The 15,455-nt window shown below is 44.9% G+C and overlaps 1 protein-coding gene and 1 non-coding gene across 2 annotated transcripts; one reads left to right on the top strand and one right to left on the bottom strand.

Moving 5' to 3' along the window:
- The first annotated feature begins 218 nt into the window (after nt 1-218).
- LOC125522952 (serine carboxypeptidase-like 51) lies at nt 219-3,038 on the top strand. Its single transcript, XM_048687992.2, has 12 exons — nt 219-400; nt 486-580; nt 658-765; nt 866-1,112; nt 1,249-1,292; nt 1,407-1,474; nt 1,608-1,713; nt 1,854-2,090; nt 2,183-2,233; nt 2,310-2,362; nt 2,465-2,603; nt 2,750-3,038. Exons 1-12 carry the CDS (start codon nt 268-270, stop codon nt 2,816-2,818), a joined length of 1,350 nt encoding a protein of 449 aa, XP_048543949.1. The 5' UTR covers nt 219-267; the 3' UTR covers nt 2,819-3,038.
- Nucleotides 3,039-12,938: 9,900 nt separating this feature from the next.
- TRNAS-AGA (transfer RNA serine (anticodon AGA)) lies at nt 12,939-13,020 on the bottom strand. The gene has a single exon. It is a non-coding gene; the product is annotated as a tRNA-Ser (tRNA).
- Between the last annotated feature and the right edge of the window lie 2,435 nt (nt 13,021-15,455).

The following is a 15,455-nucleotide window of genomic DNA, read 5'->3' as shown; positions in this document are numbered from 1 at the left end:
CTTCAATTTCAAAAATGTACTCCTTTCGTTCCAAATTATTCGTCGAAGAAATGGATGTATCTAGAACTAAAATACATCTAAATACATCCATACCTGCGACAAGTAATTCGGAACGGAGGGAGTAGTGCGCATAGGATTTTTTGAAAGTCAAACCTGGGTCCCACCCCACAGTATATATCCAGCATCACACGGCCTCCTGCGTGCGTCCTGCGGTCCAAGACGAGTCCTTGTCACACCACACAGCTCACAGCGACAGTCACAACCACAATGGCGGCGGCGAGGGTGCTCCTGCCGTCCTACGCCGCTCTCGTCATCCTCCTCCTCGTCCTGCCCTCCAGCGCCGCCGCTGGCGGCACCGCCGATGGGTCGGAGGAGTGGGGATACGTGGAAGTCCGACCAAGTAAGAAAATTCCTTCCCAATTGAATCAGCACTGCACTGGTCATGGTTGCTCATGGTGCCCGCGTGGTTAACAACTGAACTGCAGAGGCGCACATGTTCTGGTGGCTGTACCGCAGCCCCCACCGCGTGGACAACGGCACGGCGCCATGGCCGACCGTGCTGTGGCTGCAGGGCGGCCCGGTGAGTACCAATTAATCAAGCAATCCATGGAGTATCTTCCATGCTAGTAATTCAATCTGGCATGGCATGCATTGCAGGGCGGGTCGGGGACGGGCTACGGCAACTTCATGGAGATCGGGCCACTGGACGCAGACCTCAAGCCCCGCGCCACCACCTGGCTCAGCAAGGCCGACCTCCTCTTCGTAGTAAGTACTCTCTTCTTCTTCTTCTTCCTCCTCGCGTGCGGCCGGGCAATGGCGATGGCCGGTTGATCTCTGAATTCTGATGCTGAGGTGGGCCGTGCAGGACAACCCCGTGGGCACGGGGTTCAGCTTCGTGGAGGGCGGCAACCAGAGGCTGATGGCGCGCACGGACGCCGAGGCGGCGGGCGACCTGACGGCGCTGCTCATCGAGCTCTACCGTCACAAGACGCGGCTGCAGGGGAGCCCACTCTACATCGTGGCCGAGTCCTACGGCGGCAAGTTCGCCGTCACCACCGCCCTCGCCGCGCTCAAGGCCATCCGCCAAGGACGCCTCCACGCCAAGCTTGGAGGTACAGCCAATATCTTTAGCAAATCCATTAATTGATGATTAACGAGCTAGCCCATCATGCATCTAATCTAATGGTAATCCATTAACTGATTTTTGGTGAATATTAATTGTTGTACGTACTACCACGAACCATGCAGGTGTGGCCCTCGGTGATAGCTGGATTTCACCCGAGGACTCCGTGGTAAGTCTAAGTGATGAGAGATAGCTGTGCTTGCAAAAATCGATCGAGTAACTAATTAACAGAATTACTCCTATATATTTACTGGATTCTTGTGGATCGGTTTACTGGATGCAGTTGTCGTGGGGGCCGTTGCTGTACCAATTGTCCCGTATCGACGAGAACGGACTGCAGCAATGCGATAGGTTAAACCCTTCCATTTCTTCACGATTATCTATCTTCAATGCCTTCACTTTTGATCTCTACTTAACTAACGACGAAGAGTATGTTACCACGTACCCAAAAAAGCAGTTAACTGAGTGACACGTACTTACGCAGCCTGGCGCAGCAGATCAAGGCGCAGCTCAAGGCGAAGCAGTACGCGGCGGCCGAGACGTCGTGGGCGAAGCTCGAGTCGGCCGTCCACCAGCACAGCAACAACGTCGTACGCACAGTTCATATTCCTTTCCTGATCTCTGTCTCTCTTCTTCCTCCGTCCCCGAGGAAGGTGGGGTACACGAGCTACCTGAGCTTTGGGTTCTAAGTTTTGATACATCGTGGGGCTTGATCGTGTGGGCGTGGCAGAACTTCTACAACATCCTCAAGGACAACTCGGCGGCGGACGCGGCGGCCGTGAGAAAGGTGGGGTACGCGGGCTACCTGAGCTCCAAGGCGACGAGGGAAGGCGGCCTCGGCGGCCTCATGAACACCGAGGTCAAGGCCAAGCTCGGCATCGTCCCCCGAAACTTCACCTGGGGAGAGCAGTCGGGCGACGTGTTCGAGGCCCTCAGAGGCAACTTCATGAATCCTAGAATCCACGAGGTAATTCATTGATTGATTCATTCATTGTTTATATTCTCCTAGCTAATGGTTCAATTCATTAACCTGATGTGAGTGATGATGGATGTATGCAGGTTGACGAGCTCCTGAAACTTGGCGTGGAGGTGACCATCTACAGCGGACAGGTATGGGTGAAAGACCCAAGCTCAAGCTCACACGCATTTGTAATGAGATCCAACTAATCAACGTTGGTTCTTGCAGCTCGATCTCATCTGCGCAACCAAGGGAACACTGGACTGGGTCCAGAAGCTCAAGTAATTGCTGCAACTCACCTGTGCAGAATACACTTCTGTGTATGTGTGTTTGTAAGGACAAGTGAGCTTATCCGTTGATGCATGTGTACATGTTGTCGTCAGGTGGAAAGGCCTGAAGAAGTTCACGGACGCGCCCAGGAAGCCGGTCTACTGCAAGGGCGGTGAGGCGGCCGGCACCCAGGCCTTCGTCAAGTCGTACAAGAACCTGAAATTCTACTGGATACTCGGATCCGGGCACATGGTAATCCATCACAACACTTGCGCTTGCGCTTTCATCAAATACCTAAGCACCTTATGGGGTCAGGCAGGTGTACTGCTATATATGCTGCCTGTCGAATGTCCATGGTGGCTAAAATCCCTATAATGCTGGACCATTTCCTCTGATAGGTACCGATCGACAACCCTTGCCCTGCACTCGAGATGCTGGGTGACATTACACAATCTCCTGCTCGGTAGAAAGAAGAAGAGGAAGAAGACGACACACCACCCAGCCTGACACCAACAGAAGAAAGAATTTGTTTTTCTTTTTTTCTTTCCACAGTTAACATGGCGGGCATTTATGGGAAAAGAGAGACATCTGTTTGACCTTATAACAGACGGTACTGGTGCTGTGGTGCAGCTGTGTTACTTTTCGGTGAGAGGGTATAAATATAATCAAAAATCAAGACTTATTGCATACAGTCCGCGCAGTGGAGACCTGACTGTCAAAAGCACTGTTTCTCTTACAGGTTATTGCGGTCGATTGTTTCATTTCGGTTTTATCTGCGTTGCGCTTTGTGTATTAATTATGTTATGATTGTGTTTTTTTCCATTCCTATATCATGTTGGGAGCTGATAGAGACTGTATTTGTTCTAAGAGGGGAGTGGGTTTGATTGGTGCCTGGTTGTGGTGTCCTTGCAAATTTTGGAGTCAGTGTTAGTCAGTGGTCATTGTGCAAGCCCCTTTTTTTGGGGGGGGAGGGGGGGGGGGGGGGAGGCCATCATGGCTAGCTTTATTGAACTTAAACGGTAGTTACATCGTTCACCAATTGGCCTAACTAAGAACTCAGGAGGTTCGTTAGTCCAATTGTCATCACATTTATTACAAAAACTAAACTTTGCTAGCTCATGCGCAACTGAATTTGCTTCGCGAAAACAATGAGAGAAGATGACCTTTTCTATTGACGTTGATAAGTCTATGCACTCGGCGAAGATCGCTGCAGCTGCATCCCACCATTGATCTTGTCCTCGACAACAGTTGATGACGTTCAACGAGTCCGACTCCGCTTCTACTCTGTTGAAACCCAAGGAGTTCGCCAGAATTAATCCATCCCGCAATGCCATTGCTTCAATAGTCACAACATCTGCTGCCAGTGATATATATTTACAAAACCCTGCAATGAAATTCCCTCTATCATCTCGTAGCACACCTGCAACAGAGCCTGCTCCCTCATCCGCATGGAATGAAGCATCAACATTAAGTTTTATGAACCTTGGCTCTGGTCTCTTCCACTTATGCTCCATTAAAGTCGCTTTCTGCATCACAGAGTTTGTACATTTTTTCACTATTGCGAGAATAGACATGTGCCACCTGAAGATAGGAGGAATAGAGTCATGATGAGTGTGTCGTCGACGCAGCCACCAGAGGTACCAGCATCCGGTCGCTATCACCTCCGTTTTCTTCACATTTGACATCATTATCAGAGGTTGGTCTGACTCCAACAGCAGAAACTCCAGGATCACCGACCCCGATCTGTCTACTTGTAAAGCGAAGTCAATATGCTCTGATAGACCCAGCCCGGCCCATAGGCTCTTTGCTAAATCGCATTGGAACAGCATGTGACGCAGATCTTCCGCCCCCTGATGACACACTGGGCATGCACCATCAACAGGTATGTCTATTAGCGAGAATGGATTTAACTGGAACAATTCCTCTCAATGCCCGCCAACAGAAGATTTGAATTTTCCGTGGCACTTGAAGCTCCCATAGCTTCTTCCAGATCGCAGCTTGCATGGTACTACTAGACGATGAGCTTGGGAGATATTGACCTCTATACTTATGCGACCATTGTTCATGGTATGCACTCTTAACCGTAAATCTCCCATGCTTTGTTAGATGCCATGCAATAAAGTCCTCAAAAGCTTAGAAATTGAGCGGTATTTGCAGAATTCTAGTAGTGTCCACAGGATAAAAAATATCCCGTATCAATTGTTCATCCCACTGCAATGTAACTGGATCAATTAGCTCTACCACTCGTGAGATTAGGATCTGTCCCCGAGGAGTTATAACTCTCCTGTCCGGGCTGAAGGGAATCCATGGATCATTCCATATGCTTACATTCTCACCCGATCCGATTCGCCAAATATACCCTCTTTTAAAAGTAGTTAGACCTGCTACCAGGCTCTGCCATGTGAATGAAGACCCAGTTTTTGGCCCAGCATGCAGCAAATCTGCATCGGGGTAATATTTCGCCTTCAAAATTCGAGCACAAAAAGACTCCGAATTTATAATCAATCTCCAACACTGTTTTGCAAGGAGCGCCAAGTTGAAAGAGTGTAGGTCACAAAAACCCAAACCCCCATCACACTTTGGTATACAAAGTTTCCACCAAGAGAACCAATGCATTTTTTTATTTTCCTCATCATCTCCCCACCAATATTGAGCAATGACATCCATGATATATTTGCAAACTCCTTTTGGTAGGCAAAAAACTGACATGGCAAACACAGGGATGGATTGAGCTACTGCTTTTAATAAAATTTCCTTACCCCTGTAGAGAGTTGCTTCTCCATCCACCCTTTCAAGAGTTTCTTAATCTTCTCACAAAAGTGTTCAAAACAATCAATCCGATCTGCACCTACCATAGCAGGTAGACCAAGATATTTATCTGTGAGAGCCTGGTTTGTAATATTTAGCTCCTGGCATATTTCATCTTTTGTTTGCAACAGAGTATTTGGACTAAAGAAAATGCTTGATTTCCCAACACTTACCAACTGTCCCGAATTTGCACAATAAGTCTCCAACACTTGCCGTAAGGAAGTTGCATTTAACATATCTGCCCGCATGAGAATTAGAGAATCGTCAGCAAATAAAAGGTGTGAAACTGACGGTGCATTCCTGCACACTCTTATCCCATCAATGCCACTAACTTCTTCTTCATACTGCAAAATGCTAGAAATACCCTCAGCACAAATTAGAAAGAGGTAAGGTGATAAAGGGTCACCTTGCCGAATTCCCCTCCACGGAATAAACATCTATGTTTCTTGTGAATTAAAACGAACCCTGTATCTTACTGAGCTCACACATTCCATTATAAGATCTATCCACCGATCAGCAAAACCCAGCCTTTTCATCATGTTCCTCAGGAAAACCCACTCAACTCTGTCATAAGCTTTATGCATGTCCAATTTGACTGCACACAGACCAGCCTGAGTATTCCTAGTGTTCTTAATTTTATGAATGCACTCATAAGCCACTAGAATATTGTCAGTTATCATTCTACCAGGAACAAATGCACTTTGGGTTGGAGATATTATATCTGGCAGAATACTTTTCAAACGACTAGAAAGCATCTTAGATATTATCTTGTACAGACCATTGCAAAGGCTGATTGGACGGTATTGAGTGATCACATCTGGGGAATCCACCTTAGGGATCAATACTATAGATGTATCGTTCCACTCTTGTGGAATATGTTTTGAGTTGATAGCATGTAGTACAGCAGCAGTAATATCCTCCCCAATAATGTGCCAATACTTTTTAAAAAATATCGCATGTAGTCCGTCAGGACCCGGTGCCTTCAAATCCCCAATACTATACACCGCTTTACGAACATCATCAGAAGTAAACGGGGCCATCAACATGTCATTCATCTGAGTTGTTACCTTAGGCTGTACCTTTTGCAACAACGCCTGGTCCGTGTCAAATACCTCTGAGGTGAACAGCCCCTCAAAGTAGCTCTGGATATGAGAATTCAACTCATCCACATTCTCTATTATATCGCCACTGGCATCTTTCAATTTTTTAATAAAATTCTTTTTACGCCTCGCTGCTGCAAACGCTTGAAAAAAAGTTGTGTTTCTGTCACCAAACTTAAGCCAATCCACTCGTGATCTTTGCATACTATGAATTTCCTCCAACTCCAGTAAATACTCCACCAATTCTGCAAGCTCCTTCCTCTTCGTCTCATTTTCATCAGTCATAGGCCCTGAAATGACCCTCTCTAACTCACGTTGGGCTTTTCTTAACCTTTTCTTTGGTTTTTTCAGAACACGCCGGTCCCAATCATGAAAGACCGAATGCATTTTTGTAAGCTTCTCGAACACCCCCGGTGACGCTGGGTCGTTCTTCAAACTTTCCCATGTTTTTGTTACCAAGTCCGGGAACTGCGCTTCTCTCAACCATCACGCTTCAAACCTCTTAGGACCACCATTTGCAACTCCTTGGTTAACATAAAATTCTATGTTCAGCAACAAGGGTCGATGGTCTGAATGATTGAAGTTACAATGCTCTACACCAGCATTAGGGAACAGGCTAGCCCATTCATTGTTGATTAGGCCTCTATCCAGTCTTTCTCTAATTCTCCCTCTTCTCCATGTAAAAATATCTCCAATATACCCCATATCATGTAACCTGCAGTCATCGATTGCCTGTTGAAAAGCTATCATATATTGTGGGGGCCATGGGTTACCCCCCTCCTTCTCATGCAAGAAAAGGATCTCATTGAGGTCTCCCATCATCAACCATGGAAGATTATTATTGCTCTGATATAGATCTCGCATTCGACCCCATGTCAAGTGTTTGTTTGCCCAGCGGAATTCTTCATACATACCAATAAATCGCCACGTATTATTATCACACGTGATCTGAACATCTATGAACATTGGGTCTAGTCCAAGTCTTTGGACCGTTATTCCATTACGCCACAGCAGAATCAGACCTCCACTTCTCCCATTGCTAGTACACACCATTTTCTGATCCATCTTTAAACGTCTCCTCAAGCATTCAGCTGGAAAACTATCCATGTGAGTCTCCGATAGAAACATCACGTCGGGACATGTGCTTCGCTGGACGTCCAACAAAGCTCGAACTGCCGGTTCGTTCCCAAGCCCCCGGCAGTTCCAAGATAGTAGTTTCATTGCGTCCGGCAATCGTCCTCGCGGGACGTCGCCGATGTATTTTCTTGGTGTTTATTACTGTCCACCGCTAGCCCATCCTTGTCCTTAAACTTTTTCATGTTCGAGTTTTTCTGAGGTGTGTTTGATGGCTCCATCTCCCTCTCTTCGTCTTGTGCATCTCCCCCAAATAGATTTATTTTTGGTGCAATGGTGGCCATCTCCGGGGCCTTCTCTGAACTACTCCCAGCAAAGGGAATTATAGCAGATTTTAGGTCTGAAACCATATTTGTTTTACCTCCAGATAAGGCTACAGAATTGCTATCTGCTGTTAGTCTCGTTCCCAGGACGTTATCAGACTCCACATTAACTCTTACATCCTGAGTCGATGCTTGAACAATCTCATCACCTATCCTCCCTCCTTCTTCCGCTCCTTCCATGTGATTATAATTATATCTCCATGGCCTGTCATAGTTACCTCCATTACTTGGATCAGGTGGGTTGAATTGGCTGTTTGTGCCCCGGCCTCTTCCAAACCCATGTCCAGATCCTCGGCCCCGCCCACCTTGATTTTCTTCTCCCTCTTTCTGTCTATTCGCAGGGCCTCGACCACCTCGGCCACCACCTCTTCCTCTTCTTGCTGCCAACAGGAAGCTCCCCCATTCAAATTTAGATTGATCATGTTCCCCAGAACCACATTCTTCATGCCAGTGGCCCATAAAACCACAAGCGTGGCAAAACGTTGAAAGTTTCTCAAACTTCACTAGGTACTTCTCTGTCTCACCTCCCTTTGTGATTCCAACTGCCCTAGTCAACTTTTTGTTTACATCCAATCTCACTCTTGCCCTGATGAATTCACCAATGAAACCATTCGGTAATGTAACCTGAACTTCCTCCACCAAGCCAACTCTGCTAGCTAGATTATGTAAAGCACTCTTACTCTTCAGAACTCCATCCGGCAACCTGTGAATCTGGCACCAAGTTTCCAACCTGTCTAACTTTATTCTCTCTGGTTTTGTAAATCCATCATACTCGGCCATGAGCAAAGCCATACCGTGAAAATCCCAAGGCCCCTGATGCATGGCCTTATTCCAGTCTGCCAGACAGCTGAATTGAATAGAAAAGAGGTTTGCTTTGATCCTTCTCCAAACCACCGGTTGGGAAGGATTCCACGCCGCCTTCATCTCCGCGATCAGGGCACTCTGGCTAAAACTTTTCATCGTCAGAACCCGCCCTAGGGCAAGCCACTTCGGTTTAATCTCGTCCGCATCAATTTCATCTTCCCAGACTAGGTCATCTGCTTCATCTTCCTCTAGGTTCAATCTCTCAAGCAGCCTGCTGATATCGTCTTCCTGTTCCTGGGTGCCCGATCCGCTCCCCTGCCCCTCCGCCATGATCGCTCAAGGTCTCCCTGGTAGACCAGATTGACTTGGGGGGCGAAAACGATAGAGAGGAGGAGCGGGTAGGTGCTCGAGCAAAAAGGAAGCCAATCGACGGAGTGTCGATCGGGTCTCGAAGGAACTCACGGCGGTCGCGCCGCCGGAGGACTAGAGAACCCTAGGTTCGCGACCTAGGGGAAGGTTCGCAAGCCCCTTGGAAGCTCCTATTCAACGCTGAAACCATGAAATTCCTGTATAACATTCACATGAGCCGCCCCACGAAATTCCCGCTAGCTCAACTCGGCTCCCTGGTCCACTCGCTCGCTTAGTATATTTTTTTCACTTAGCTCCACTGCTATCTTATAAAAAGCAAGGAAGTGAAAGAGGGGACCACCAAACATAGGTCTGTACCATTGGCCGGCTATCTTTTCTTTTAAAGTTCGTTAAATCAAAAGATGCTCACTGATTTTTAAAATATTACAAACTAAAAACCATGAGTATAAAAATATGTTCAATGTTTTTTTTAAATCTTGGATTTCAAAAATATTCACAAATTTGAAATAAAGTTTGCAAAATTAAGAAATGTTCAAAGGATGTTTTTAAAACTTAAAAAATATTCATGAATTTTTAAAAATGTTCAAGGATTGTAAGAAAATGTTTACAATTATTTTTAATGTTTACATTTATTTTTAATGTTCACAATTTGTAGTAAAAGTGCATGACTTAAAATGTGAAAATAAAATAAACGTTCGGCGGCTGTCGATCCCGTTTCATAACTTAAATAAAAAAAACAGAATCTAGAAATGGTGATTCTGTTTGGTACGCTTCTAGAACAAAACAACATCCTCCAAGATAACAATTGGTGGAGACCATTCGTCTGGTTAGAAACAAGCATAGGGAAGTGTTCAAAAAAAAGAAACAAGCATAGGGAAACAAGAGGAAAACGAAAGGAAAAAAAGGGCGTGGTCGGCAGGATTCGAACCTGCCTTTGTGATTCCAACTGCCCTAGTCAACTTTTTGTTTACATCCAATCTCACTCTTGCCCTGATGAATTCGCCAATGAAATCATTCGGTAATGTAACCTGAACTTCCTCCACCAAGCCAACTCTGCTAGCTAGATTATGTAAAGCACTCTTACTCTTCAGAACTCCATCCGGCAACCTGTGAATCTGGCACCAAGTTTCCAACCTGTCTAACTTTATTCTCTCTGGTTTTGTAAATCCATCATACTCGGCCATGAGCAAAGCCATACCGTGAAAATCCCAAGGCCCCTGATGCATGGCCTTATTCCAGTCCGCCAGACAGCTGAATTGAATAGAAAAGAGGTTTGCTTTGATCCTTCTCCAAACCACCGGTTGGGCAGGATTCCACGCCGCCTTCATCTCCGCGATCAGGGCACTCTGGCTAAAACTTTTCATCGTCAGAACCCGCCCTAGGGCAAGCCACTTCGGTTTAATCTCGTCCGCATCAATTTCATCTTCCTAGACTAGGTCATCTGCTTCATCTTCCTCTAGGTTCAATCTCTCAAGCAGCCTGCTGATATCGTCTTCCTGTTCCTGGGTGCCCGATCCGCTCCCCTGCCCCTCCGCCATGATCGCTCAAGGTCTCCCTGGTAGACCAGATTGACTTGGGGGGCGAAAACGATAGAGAGGAGGAGCGGGTAGGTGCTCGAGCAAAAAGGAAGCCAATCGACGGAGTGCCGATCGGGTCTCGAAGGAACTCACGGCGGTCGCGCCGCCGGAGGACTAGAGAACCCTAGGTTCGCGACCTAGGGGAAGGTTCGCAAGCCCCTTGGAAGCTCCTATTCAACGCTGAAACCATGAAATTTCTATATAACATTCACATGAGCCGCCCCACGAAATTCCCGCTAGCTCAACTCGGCTCCCTGGTCCACTCGCTCGCTTAGTATATTTTTTTCACTTAGCTCCACTGCTATCTTATAAAAAGCAAGGAAGTGAAAAGGGGACCACCAAACATAGGTGTGTACCATTGGCCGGCTATCTTTTCTTTTAAAGTTCGTTAAATCAAAAGATGCTCACTGATTTTTAAAATATTACAAACTAAAAACCATGAGTATAAAAATATGTTCAATGTTTTTTTTAAATCTTGGATTTCAAAAATATTCACAAATTTGAAATAAAGTTTGCAAAATTAAGAAATGTTCAAAGGATGTTTTTAAAACTTAAAAAATATTCATGAATTTTTAAAAATGTTCAAGGATTGTAAGAAAATGTTTACAATTATTTTTAATGTTTACATTTATTTTTAATGTTCACAATTTGTAGTAAAAGTGCATGACTTAAAATGTGAAAATAAAATAAACGTTCGGCGGCTGTCGATCCCGTTTCATAACTTAAATAAAAAAACAGAATCTAGAAATGGTGATTCTGTTTGGTACGCTTCTAGAACAAAACAACATCCTCCAAGATAACAATTGGTGGAGACCATTCGTCTGGTTAGAAACAAGCATAGGGAAGTGTTCAAAAAAAAGAAACAAGCATAGGGAAACAAGAGGAAAACGAAAGGAAAAAAAGGGCGTGGTCGGCAGGATTCGAACCTGCCTTTGTGATTCCAACTGCCCTAGTCAACTTTTTGTTTACATCCAATCTCACTCTTGCCCTGATGAATTCACCAATGAAACCATTCGGTAATGTAACCTGAACTTCCTCCACCAAGCCAACTCTGCTAGCTAGATTATGTAAAGCACTCTTACTCTTCAGAACTCCATCCGGCAACCTGTGAATCTGGCATCAAGTTTCCAACCTGTCTAACTTTATTCTCTCTGGTTTTGTAAATCCATCATACTCGGCCATGAGCAAAGCCATACCGTGAAAATCCCAAGGCCCCTGATGCATGGCCTTATTCCAGTCCGCCAGACAGCTGAATTGAATAGAAAAGAGGTTTACTTTGATCCTTCTCCAAACCACCGGTTGGGCAGGATTCCACGCCGCCTTCATCTCCGCGATCAGGGCACTCTGGCTAAAAAATTTCATCGTCAGAACCCGCCCTAGGGCAAGCCACTTCGGTTTAATCTCGTCCGCATCAATTTCATCTTCCCAGACTAGGTCATCTGCTTCATCTTCCTCTAGGTTCAATCTCTCAAGCAGCCTGCTGATATCGTCTTCCTGTTCCTGGGTGCCCGATCCGCTCCCCTGCCCCTCCGCCATGATCGCTCAAGGTCTCCCTGGTAGACCAGATTGACTTGGGGGGCGAAAACGATAGAGAGGAGGAGCGGGTAGGTGCTCGAGCAAAAAGGAAGCCAATCGACGGAGTGTCGATCGGGTCTCGAAGGAACTCACGGCGGTCGCGCCGCCGGAGGACTAGAGAACCCTAGGTTCGCGACCTAGGGGAAGGTTCGCAAGCCCCTTGGAAGCTCCTATTCAACGCTGAAACCATGAAATTCCTGTATAACATTCACATGAGCCGCCCCACGAAATTCCCGCTAGCTCAACTCGGCTCCCTGGTCCACTCGCTCGCTTAGTATATTTTTTTCACTTAGCTCCACTGCTATCTTATAAAAAGCAAGGAAGTGAAAGAGGGGACCACCAAACATAGGTGTGTACCATTGGCCGGCTATCTTTTCTTTTAAAGTTCGTTAAATCAAAAGATGCTCACTGATTTTTAAAATATTACAAACTAAAAACCATGAGTATAAAAATATGTTCAATGTTTTTTTTAAATCTTGGATTTCAAAAATATTCACAAATTTGAAATAAAGTTTGCAAAATTAAGAAATGTTCAAAGGATGTTTTTAAAACTTAAAAAATATTCATGAATTTTTAAAAATGTTCAAGGATTGTAAGAAAATGTTTACAATTATTTTTAATGTTTACATTTATTTTTAATGTTCACAATTTGTACTAAAAGTGCATGACTTAAAATGTGAAAATAATATAAACGTTCGGCGGCTGTCGATCCCGTTTCATAACTTAAATAAAAAAACAGAATCTAGAAATGGTGATTCTGTTTGGTACGCTTCTAGAACAAAACAACATCCTCCAAGATAACAATTGGTGGAGACCATTCGTCTGGTTAGAAACAAGCATAGGGAAGTGTTCAAAAAAAAAGAAACAAGCATAGGGAAACAAGAGGGAAAAAAAAGGCGTGGTCGGCAGGATTCGAACCTGCGCGGGCAAAGCCCACATGATTTCTAGTCATGCCCGATAACCACTCCGGCACGACCACTTGCATGCGTAATCTTTGGCAGTAGGCTTAATGTAGTTTCTTTCCTCATACACTTTGGAGTACATAAACCGTTTGAACCAGAACACTAGCAATTAAGCCATATTTCCATATTCGCTGCGATCAATCAACCACATTATATATACTCTCAGGCACAAATGTACAGTGGCCGAACAACATCAACTCCTAATTTCACCGTTAGACACTCATCACTCACAAGTAAGATCAGCCCCTAGTTCCCTATTTATTCTTGACGACCAGCCTTTCCGGGTACTCGAGGACCGGGCTTGATTATTAACCAAGATAAAAATCCTGATACTGATGCTTAATGGTTGTATGCATCCTTAGTTGTTGCAAAGGTTGGAAGTGAAATCCACCCCGCACGCCACCGGGCACCTCCATCCCCATCCTCCCCTCCGTCGCCGCTGGAGGAAGCCGCCGGGCGGCTGACGGTGACGGCAGAGGACCTCTTCCCTCTATGTAATGACTTTGTCAGGCTTCTCTATGACCCCAATCGGTAATCAAGCACTTCTTCTTCGACCTAGAGCTATAGAGGTGTTAATTTCTTCTGATTCACTTTGTTTATTGGCACCCTGTACTGTACTGTACGCTATGTGATGACTTTGTCAAGCTTCAAGATTTCCTGGGAGCAATTCTTGATTTTTGCCAGGCTTCAAGATTCACTTCACAAGCACTCGTGAGATTTGGGGGGCATTCAACTTACTAATAAGCTGTCTTACTTGTGAGAGTTCAATTCACAGTACAACATGTATCACGACAGCCCCTTGTGTTGATACAGCTACTAGTATGTCTCTGGAATGAATGATCCCTCTTTATTATACACTTATTAGAACTTGGTTTCTTCTTTCCAGATGCTGAGGCCGGGGGTCGTCCGCCTTTTCTAAAAAATTAAAAAAAAACTACAGAGACATGGCCTTGACTGAGTGTGTTTTACTTACTACTCCCTCTGTCCCAAATTTCTTGTGTTTTACTTACTACTCCCTCTGTCCCAAATTTCTTGACAAGAATTTTGGGACGGAGGGAGTACTTACACATGTAGAGGTTTTATTCAGTCAAATCCCACCAATTCAATTAATCATGGCCTTGTCTCTTATCAAAAAGGAAAACACAAGAGACCTTTCCTTAGTTGTGCATTAATAGCACCTCTATACTGCTACATTATACGTATGATGTTGTACATTGTCAGTACATACTAAGTTACTAGATAGGCAAGTTCCTCTTCAGACGTGCTAAAAAACAGAGTTATTCCGCATGATATTATAAAGTTTCTCTTCGCGTCCAATCTTCCCCTTTCCGCTCCCCAGCCCTTCTTCGACCTAGAGCAGTTATAGAAGTGTTAATTTCTTCTGAATCGGTTTGATTTCTTGGCACACTATCCATGTGTGTGGCGTTAACCAACCGTTAATATATATGGGGACGCTGTCCTAGATTAAATTCATGTGTTTACCAGTGTGAGTTTATTCTTTCTGTCAGGCTTCAAGTTCAAGCAAGGGTTTGTTTGGACTTTGCAAGATTCAGTTCACAACTACTCCACTTGTGAGATTTTGCATTCAGCCTACAGGTGTATTACTCGTGAGACTTCAGTTGGCAGTACAATATGTTATGTTAGATGCTACTCCTATGTCTCTCGAATGAATCATCACCCTTTATACACTTAGAACTCGGTTTATTTCATCTGAGTAAGACCTGTCTGTCTTGAGGTTCAGCTGCTTCTTCTGCGGCTGCTGCCCTGCACTGATCCTTGCTTCTCCAACGTTCACACTCTCACACACATCATGCAAATGCATTTTTTTTGTCAGGCTTGACGAAAGAAAAGAGTTTGGTTTTGCAAGCTTCAGTTCAGAGTGTGTGCTAATTACGGCGTGTTTATGCTTAGATATAACAACCCCACATCATGTAGGAGTAGGATGAAATGAATCCATGTGTTTTACCCTAATTGTGAGATTTGATTCTGTCAAATCTCACAAGTAGACCAGTTAATCATTGCCCTGTCTCTGCTCAAAACATAAGAGAACTTTCCGTAGTTGTGTATTAATAGCACGTATATATATTACTAGCACATTATTTTATTTTGCACTTGTCAGTACTTGCTAAGTTACTAGATAGGCAGTTTACTCGTACTCAGAGAGTCAGAGGTACTAAGAAAATCAGAGTTATTCTGCAGGACCCTCCTCTGCGTCTTTCTTGAGGCTTGTACAACAGCTGCGGAGATATCACCCACATCTCATCTCACATGGAGTGTGCTTTCTTTCCCCATTGCCATTGCCCACTCCATCCTTTCAAACTGAGTTTCAGAGACAGCCAAGCCAGGTTTGGCCCCCAACCTGCTCAGCTTACTAGATTATACTCCCTCCATTTCTTTTTAGTATGCATATAAAGTTTGGTCAAAGTCAAGCTTTGTAAAATTTGACTAAATT

The sequence above is a fragment of the Triticum urartu genome, chromosome 7A (assembly GCF_056163025.1).
Source record: "Triticum urartu cultivar PI428250 chromosome 7A, HENAU_Tu73, whole genome shotgun sequence".
Taxonomy (NCBI): Eukaryota; Viridiplantae; Streptophyta; class Magnoliopsida; order Poales; family Poaceae; genus Triticum; species Triticum urartu.
The sequence above is the reverse complement of the archived record's forward strand: the minus strand, read 5'-3'. Positions and strand labels throughout refer to the sequence as shown.

Coding starts and splice junctions, on each gene's coding strand:
- LOC125522952 (XM_048687992.2), top strand. CDS start 268: ATGGCGGCGGCGAGGGTGCTCCTGCCGTCCTACGCCGCTCTCGTCATC. Junction 766..865: donor AGGCCGACCTCCTCTTCGTA/GTAAGTACTCTC, acceptor TGGGCCGTGCAG/GACAACCCCGTGGGCACGGG. Junction 2,091..2,182: donor TGAATCCTAGAATCCACGAG/GTAATTCATTGA, acceptor GGATGTATGCAG/GTTGACGAGCTCCTGAAACT.